The 7,895-nt window shown below is 60.5% G+C and overlaps 2 protein-coding genes and 1 long non-coding RNA gene across 11 annotated transcripts in view; 2 read left to right on the top strand and 1 right to left on the bottom strand.

Annotated features, from left to right (window-relative positions):
• The first annotated feature begins 226 nt into the window (after positions 1–226).
• LPXN (leupaxin) lies at positions 227–4,715 on the top strand. Its single transcript, XM_068194486.1, has 9 exons — positions 227–987; positions 1,751–1,854; positions 1,967–2,022; positions 2,238–2,343; positions 2,419–2,568; positions 2,648–2,821; positions 2,900–2,981; positions 3,175–3,323; positions 3,397–4,715. Exons 1-9 carry the CDS (start codon positions 975–977, stop codon positions 3,661–3,663), a joined length of 1,101 nt encoding a protein of 366 aa, XP_068050587.1. The 5' UTR covers positions 227–974; the 3' UTR covers positions 3,664–4,715.
• CTNND1 (catenin delta 1) overlaps positions 4,097–7,895 on the bottom strand; it is a 28,902-nt gene continuing 25,103 nt past the window's right edge. For 4 of the 9 annotated variants that reach the window (XM_068194467.1, XM_068194468.1, XM_068194463.1 and 1 more), the window contains 7 exons: positions 7,641–7,833; positions 7,437–7,551; positions 6,781–6,868; positions 6,396–6,443; positions 6,177–6,274; positions 5,947–6,021; positions 4,097–5,766 (listed from right to left, as the gene is read on the bottom strand). In XM_068194467.1, coding sequence (XP_068050568.1) covers positions 5,755–5,766; positions 5,947–6,021; positions 6,177–6,274; positions 6,396–6,443; positions 6,781–6,868; positions 7,437–7,551; positions 7,641–7,833 — 629 coding nt within the window. In that variant the 3' untranslated portion in view covers positions 4,097–5,754. Of the gene's footprint in view, positions 6,022–6,176; positions 6,275–6,395; positions 6,444–6,780; positions 6,869–7,436; positions 7,552–7,640; positions 7,834–7,895 lie in introns of all 9 variants that reach the window. The other 5 variants (XM_068194460.1, XM_068194459.1, XM_068194462.1 and 2 more) reach the window with 4 other exon arrangements.
• LOC137476319 (uncharacterized) lies at positions 7,170–7,780 on the top strand. The gene is made up of 2 exons (XR_011000313.1): positions 7,170–7,296; positions 7,337–7,780. It is a non-coding gene; the product is annotated as an uncharacterized lncRNA (long non-coding RNA).

Raw genomic sequence — 7,895 nt, 5'->3', positions numbered from 1 at the left:
GACACAGCAAGTTGGTGGCCCCGGGGCCTTTTCCTGAGGCGGGGCTGGGCTGGAAGTCCCTGCTGTGAGCAGGTGACAAAATGGTGTCAGGAATGATGTGACCCCTGAGGTGGCAGCTTGAGGGGCTCAGCTCCAGCCCGTCCCACCCGTGGGGGCTCAGCAGTGCCCAGGAGCGGGGCCAAGGCAGTGCCAGCCTGACCCGTGTGGGTGCTGCTGCCTCCCCACAGAGAGGATGGAGGCTGTGGCTCTTAACCTTTGCTCCCAAAGGTTTTTCTGGCTGGACTAAAGAGGAGCCAAGCCAGGACCTGGTGACACTTTGGCAGGGCTGGTGGCCAAGGTGACAGAGACGTTGTTGGTCACCTACCAGGTGCTGCCTCCTCCGAACACCCAAACAAGAGCCCAAAGGACACGCCAAGCCAAGTGCACCCGCCTCCAGCATTAACATTCCCCCAGTCCCTTAGAGCTGTTTCCACATCCACTGCCTGCTCCCAGCAGTGCCAGGAGATTTCTCTGCCAAAAAGGGATTTGCTGTTACCTGGAAATCGATGATGAGGCTCCAGCAACGTCTCCCAAAGGCAAGGTTCTGCTGGAATATGACAGCACTGCTCCATCGTGCTGCCACAACAGCATTTCCACCCAGCCCAGGGACGCCATCCCTTGTCACACGTGGCCAGTGGCTTCTGGACAGGGCCTGGGTCAGCAGGACATCCACATCCTGGCTCCTGGAGCTCCTTGGGCAGCCCATTGGCCAGTTTCTCTCCTCTGCAGCCCAGCCTGGGCTGTTTGTGGCTCCCTGTGCCCCAGCTGTGCCAGTCACACGCGGTGTGAGGCACGCAGCCCACAAAGGAAACCCTGGGTGACAAACCCCGGCGTGAGGGGCGGAGGCGAGACCGGAACAGAGCCGACGCAGCCTCTTCTGCCATCGCAGCACCCCGGGGTGCTGCCCCTGCCCTGGGACCCCACACCAAGGCAGGATGGAGGATTTGGGTAAGTTGGGCCTCTCTGGAATTGATCCTGCAGCCAGGCCTGGCTTGGGGTCCCATTTTGGCACCTCTGGGGAGCCTTTTCCTTCCTGTCCCTCGGGAGGAGATGCCGCTGAGGGGCAGCCATGGAGCTCTGCTCCCTCCTGTGCCTCCCCCCTCCCAAGGGATCGATGGGGCCGGTGGTTGAGCGAGCACTTGGCGAAAAACGGAGCAGGCTTGAGAGCAGGAAATGGGCTGCGGCAGCGCCGCGACCCTGCTGCACCCAGCGGGAGCTGGGAGCCATCCCTGGCCTAGGGCGGGGGACCTGGGGTCAGGGAAGCAGCCACACTGATGGGGGCATTCCCTGTTTGAGGGGAACAAATTGTCCCTACCAGTGTGAGGGACAGCCAAGGCAGAGAGGCGAAAACGGAAAGGAAAAGTGCTCGGCCCACCTTGGGGGAAGTGGTACTCTGAACATGCAGGATGGGCTCAGGGTGAGCTTTTCCCTGCCAGGGCTGGTGCTGGGTCAAGCTGAGGACTGGCAGAGGTTTCTTTGCTGGCCAGGGAGGGGGAGGCAGGACCCTTTGCCCCGCTGCCACTCTTTGGGAAGGTGGGCACATCCTGGACTGGGATGGGGACCTTGGGAAGTGGGCTCAGGGCCCTTGGGGGCATGGGCAGCTGGCCAGCAGGACCTGCTGTGAGCCTCCTTTTGCTCCCGAGATTGTGGGAGTGGTACAGCACCGCAGGGTGTGCAGCTGGTGAGGCCCGACCCGGGTGTCTCTGTGCAGATGCTTTGCTGGCAGAACTGGAGCAGAGCTCCTGCCTGGCCTCCAAGGACCGTGCGCTGCAGGGACCAAGCTCCAGCCAGGATGCCCAGCACGGTAGCCTGAAGGTAATGCCTGGGCACAGAGACCCCTCAGCTCATGATGGGGTGGTGGAGCTGGGCAGGGGAAGCTGCCAGGGGAGCACCCTGAGGGCTCTGCCACAAGGGCCTGTCCTTTCAGGTGCCACTGCCGCCTCAAGCTCAGCCTCCAGGAGAAGGTTTGGATTCAGTGTACAGGTAAAAACAGCTGTGGGAGGGCAGAGCCATCTGGGGCTGTCGATTCCTTGCTGGGATCTGCCATCCAAGGTCACCTGGGACAGATTGTATCCTGCATACCTGCAGTGTTCCCTGCAGGGGCCTGTGGCAAAGAGCTGCGTTGGCAGGGGTGGAGGGGGTCTTGGTCCTGGCCTTGGGGTGGACACTACAGCATCTCCCCTCTCTGCCATGTCCAGCACCCCTGTGCCAGTCCCAAAGCCGCTGCTCCCCTCACCCCCACACACGGAGGCTGCCCGGCAGCTGGATGAGCTCCTGGCCGACCTGGGCCACACGCAGAGCAAGGTGAGCCTTGGCCCTGGGGCACCAGACTGGGGGGTTTGGCCCTCACCCAGACCTCACCACGCTCCTTCCCGGCAGCTAGCAGCTGCAGGGCAGGGAGCCGGGGTGCCCGCGGAGTCCTTGCTGGATGACATGCTGGACAGCCTCACCCGGGACCTGCAGGAGCTGGGCATCACGGCCGCACCCGCCGGCATCTGTGCCGCCTGCCGCAAGCCCATCGCTGGCAAGGTGAGCCCCTGCCGCCAGCCCGGCGCCCCTGGGCTTCCCCCGGAGCTGCCCTCACAGCCCCCGTGCCTCCTCCTCGCAGGTGCTCACAGCCCTGGGCAAAACCTGGCACCCCGAGCACTTCACCTGTGCCCGCTGCGGGCAGGAGCTGGACAAGGGGCCCTACTTCGAGCAGGGAGGGCGGGCGTTCTGTGAGGAGGATTATCACCAGGCCTTCTCCCCGCGCTGTGCCTACTGCGCCGGCCCCATCCGCGAGGTGAGTGAGTGACCCCCCGGCCTCCCCCACCACCCCTCCTGGCCACCACCGGCCCCCTCACCTTGGCTTTTCCTGCAGAAAGTCCTCACGGCCCTGGAGCAGACCTGGCACCCCGAGCATTTCTTCTGTGCCCACTGTGGGAAGGTGTTTGGAGATGAGGGTATGTCCCAAGGAACAGGCGTGGGGATCCTGCCCCCATCCCAAGTCTCCCTTGCTCTTGCACTTATCGCCCCATCCGACAGCTGCCCATGATCTCTCCCTTGCCTCCTATCCTGGATACCACCATGTCCATGTGCCACTGTCCCCAATGTGAGCCATCCCCAGGTGGGCGCCCATCCCCATCCCCCCCACAGGGTTCCTGGAGCGCGACGGGAAGCCGTACTGCCACCAGGACTTCCTGGCCATGTTCGCCCCCAAATGCCAGGGCTGTGAGCGTCCTGTCACGGACAACTACCTGTCGGCCCTGCAGGGCGTCTGGCACACCGAGTGCTTCGTGTGCACGGTGAGTGGGACGGCAGGGATGCACGTAATGGGGGTGTTCCCAGGGCCATGCCAGCCTTCCCTTCTTCCCCCAGGAGTGCCTGACTGGCTTCACCGGCGGGTCCTTCTTTGAGCTGGAGGGGAGGCCCTACTGCGAGCTGCACTTCCACCAGCGGCAGGGCACCGTGTGCCACGGCTGCGGCCGCCCCGTCACCGGGCGCTGCATCACGGCCGCGGGGCGCAGGTACCACCCCGAGCACTTCATCTGCACCTACTGCCTGGGCCGGCTGCACAAGGGCACCTTCCGCGAGTTCGACGACAAGATGTACTGCCAGCCCTGCTACAACAAGCTCTTTGTCTGAGCCCCAGGTGCCCAGCACACAGCCTCCCTGCCTGGATGTCCCCAGCATTGTCCCCACCATCAACATGCCTGGCAACGTCCCCGCTGACTCAAACACGCCTCATATCCCACTTATCAACATGCCTGGCACCGGTCCCGCTCAGCCAATTGCCCCCACCCTTGCGTCCGCCAAGCCAGGTTTCATTCCTTGTCCCCCTCCCTTCAAGACATCCCTGGCATTGCTCCTTGGACCTGAAGCAATAAAATACCTGGTCCTACCTTCTCTCTGCTTACTGGTGGCTTTGGGGACAAGGAGTCAAGGTGGGAGGGCTGGAAAATACCACACGGTTTGTCACAAAGTGACACCTCTGGGAGCCATGGAGACCAGCACCGCTGCTGGAAAAAGCAGCTGGGTCCAGCAGCAAAGCCAGAAACACCAAAGGGACAGGCACACATCACACTTTAAAAACTTTATTTATATAAAAAAATCATTTTGTTTTAAAAGCGTTACAAGAGTGTGCAGAGGAATCAGACAAGGAACGGCTTGGCGCTTCCCCCTCCCCGCCTCCTTGGCCCCCCTTCCCACCAGGGCCAAGGAGGAGAGAAGGGGGATGCTGTTTTTTTGGTTCATTTGGAATTAAAAATTAAAAAAGGAATTAGTGTTTTACATATTTAAAGGAAAAGAGAAGAGTTAGACCCCAGAACAAAACCCAACCGAGCTGAGGTGGGGCTGGAAGCAGGGCAGGCCCAGCCGGAGCTGGGGAGGGGGGACTGGGGCAGGAGCAAGGCACCAGCTCTGCCCCTGCCACCTCCCCGTGCCCCGAGAGCCTGCCCTGGGGGGAGCCCCGGGCTGGGAGGGCTCCTGCTCCAGTTTGCAGCCTCCTAACAGAGGCTTCCAGTTGCACAGGGAGCCCCAAGGGTCCCCAGAAGATCACAGCACATGGATGTGCCCCAGCACCACAGCCAAGAGGAGGAGGAGGAGGAGCACATCCCAACTCCCGTGGCAGCCCAAGCCAGGATGCACAAGAGCACGCCGCACCCTCTCAGCGAGGGCTGGGGGGTTGGGTTTCCCCCCAGAGCAGGCTTCCAGCCCCACTGCAGACAGGTAAGGCTCCCAGCGGGGAAGGAAAGAGCTCAGCCCTGCCGGAAGCCCAGGAAACTCCCCTTTCCCAGGGAAGCAGCCGGACAGTACGATTCAAAGAGCTATTTCACAGTGGCAAAAGAAAGGCACGTGTCAAGATAAAGTCAGCGGGGCAGCGCCATGGGATCCCGGCTCCAGGTGCCCGGCACAGCGCACCCCAAGCCGCCTGCTCTCCCCAAAACCCTGACCCATCTCCTCCCTCCACGGGAACCCTGGCCCACGGCCCAGTACTGACCTCCTTCCTCACAGAAGGATCCTCCTCACACAGGCACTGGGTCGGAGCTAGGGCCCCATCCAGACCCCTCTGCAGGATCCAGAACTGGATCTCCCTTCCCATGACCCCAAAGCCTCATCTAGAGCAAAGCAAGAGACGTTATTGCTGGTTTTCCTTCCCCTGGCCCCCGTGCCTCCAGCCCCTGGACTCAGGTTCTGCAGCCCTCAGGGAGGAGGGATGCTCCTGCTGTCCCCCATGGCGCTGGTTGAAGAGTGATCCCACATGAAAAAATATATCCTATAGGCAACAAAACCAAACCAAAAACAAGGCGGCGTTGAGTGAGGTCCCAGTCCCTGTCCCTGCAAGACACCTCGGAGCAGGGGGAAGGCGTGGGAGAGAAGGCAGCTCCTGGTCAAGGCAGAGATCCGAGTCCTTGTGCAGCATCCACGCCGGCTGATCCGGCAGAGTCAGGCAGGAAGGTTTTACTCTCAGGAGGAAGGAGGTGGTGGAGAACGAGAGGAAGAGCTCTCAGTGGTGGTGTCCCAGAACAGGGAGGTGCAGTGGCCCAGAGGAGCCCGAGTGGCCCGGGCTGCCCTGGGGACCCGGCCCAGGCATTTGGCTGGATGGTTGGCACAGAGAGTCCAGCAAAATTCCAACAATAAGACAAGGTAAAAGTCGGTCCATTCCACCATGAAGAGTTATATATTTATATATATAATATATTATCAACCCAAATGGAGCAGAGGCAGGCAGGCCAACTAGATCTTCTGCTGTGGAGAGAGAGAGGGACAGGTGTTAAGGCTGGAACGGGAGTGAGGGCAGAGGCAGGATCACGGCAGCAGTGATTGCAGCAGCAGTGATTGGAGCAGGATTTGGCTGGCCCAGCACCCCTAAGAGCACAGCAGGATCTGTCACCACTGTCAGATTGGGCAGGACACCGTGGGACATACCGACATGGGGGAGGGCACAGCAGCATCTTCCTCCGCCTCCTCTACCTCAGGCTGCGACTCCTGCCCCTCCTCCTCCTCCTCCTGCTGCAGACACATGCGGTTAGTAGGGGCCATGGCATGGGGGGTGTTAGTTGTGGGAGCCCAGCTCTCCTCTCCTCTGCCAGTCAGGACAGTGATGTGGCATTTCCTGCACCCATCCCACTGTTCCCGAGTTAAAGAGAGCTGCTCACCATCAACGGCGCTGCCTTCACCGGCTCCATCTCTCCAAGGTCACCGGATCGGTCCAGCGTCCTGCTGTGGTCCCTCTCGTTGAGTGTGGAATAGTTGTCTGGAGCAGAAGAGGGGACAGTCAGTCAGTCGTGTCACCTCCATGGGGGGCTGCACCACCCCCGCAGAAGATGTGAACTCTGCCCTGCTCCCCACATACCCAGAGGGAGTCCCTCTCCTACCTGGTCCCATGTTGCTCATCTGGATCTCTTCCCGGGAGGATTTCTTGTCTGCAAGCACGGGAGAGCACATGAGGAACAGTTCCTGTTGCCAGGAGCCGCAGAGGAACTGCTCCCTGCCCCAGCTGGGGGAACCCAGGCCCAGCTGCAGCTCGGTGACCCAAGGACACCACAGGACCTACAGTGCCAGCCCCAAGAAGCCATCTAAGGCCCAAACTGATGGCCAGAAAAGCCACCCAAAGCCCATACTAATGGCCCTGTGTGAGCAGCTGTGGCTGCCAGGGAAGCCAAAGCTAAAGAGCAAGGGAGAGGACAAACGCCAGCTGCCCTGAGTACCCAAAAGGCAGAGGGATGATGGCAGGCACAGGTGCTGAAGGCAAGCACATACCTGTTTTTTGGTTCCTGTCGATGAGAGGCAAGGTGCTGTCATCAAAGGAGTTGCCTCCCTGGGTCCGAGAGGCATTGCTCAGGTTCACCTACAGCAACAGACAGTGACCACTCAAATCCTGGGCCAAGAGGTTCCTTCCTCATCAGCACATTCCAGCCCTCCAGCAGCAGCACAAACCCAGGAACCCCCCCACAGTAAAGGGCCCAAAGTAACTCAGAAGGTGCTGAAGCCCCCACTGCGCCCCCATCAGAATGGGGGGGCCTGCCTGGACCGGGGCAGTGCCTGGCCCTCCAGCAGCAAGGGCAGTCCCTGCTTTTGGGAAGGAAACTGAGCCTGGGAGAACCCTGTTCTTCAACGCTGCCACAGCGACACTTAGTGTGACAAAATTCCTGCCTCGTGCTCATGTAGGACACAGGGCATGACACCTCACAGAGTTCCTAGCAGAGACTTCCTGCTGGCCATTGGCTGAAAAACAGCACAGGGACACCCCTGTGGGTGCCCAGTGCCACCAGCAAGGTAAAGAGCACCCCTGTGGGTGCCCAGTGCCACCAGCAAGGTAAAGAGCTGCAGGCCAGTACTGCCAAGCTCCAGGAACACCCTTCTCCCTGCTGCAGGATCCCACCTACCACCCTGGCCACCACAGGGCATCCCCACACCTGGAAATCTGACTTCTTCCAGCCTTCCTTCTCAAGGGGCTTCCGCAGCTCCTTATAGCCCCAGACTGTCTGCAAGACGAGGGCGGCTGCCCGGACTTCTCTCTCTGAGCGGTTCCTAGAAAGAGGTGAAGGAAGAGATGTTTGGAAACCCGGAGAAAGTGAAGCCCCTCTCCACCCCGGTATCATCCTTTGAGCAGAGCCTACCCAGATTTGTTGATCAGCACAAGCTTCTCAATCCCCTGCGTTTCCCGGAGCTTTTTGGCCGCCTCGAGGTTGTCCACAATCACTTCATTGATGGTGTTGAGGATTGACACCACTGTGTCCTCAGAGAGGTTTTTGGCAGGGGTCTGCTGGCCTCCAGGCAGGTTCTTCACTAGGTTGGGGATGGCATGTTTGCCTGGGAAGGATAAAGAGCTGGGCCTGAGCAAGCAGGGAACAGGACTGAAAGGAAAACTACTG

The sequence above is a fragment of the Anomalospiza imberbis genome, chromosome 6, assembly GCF_031753505.1.
Source record: "Anomalospiza imberbis isolate Cuckoo-Finch-1a 21T00152 chromosome 6, ASM3175350v1, whole genome shotgun sequence".
In the NCBI taxonomy this organism is placed as follows: Eukaryota; Metazoa; Chordata; class Aves; order Passeriformes; family Viduidae; genus Anomalospiza; species Anomalospiza imberbis.
This window is presented reverse-complemented; position numbering and strand designations above follow the sequence as displayed.

Excerpts from the sequence above, each read along its gene's own strand:
- LPXN (XM_068194486.1), top strand. Across the intron at positions 2,982-3,174 it reads GAAGGTGTTTGGAGATGAGG|GGTTCCTGGAGCGCGACGGG; the intron begins GTATGTCCCAAG and ends TCCCCCCCACAG. Across the intron at positions 3,324-3,396 it reads CCGAGTGCTTCGTGTGCACG|GAGTGCCTGACTGGCTTCAC; the intron begins GTGAGTGGGACG and ends TTCTTCCCCCAG.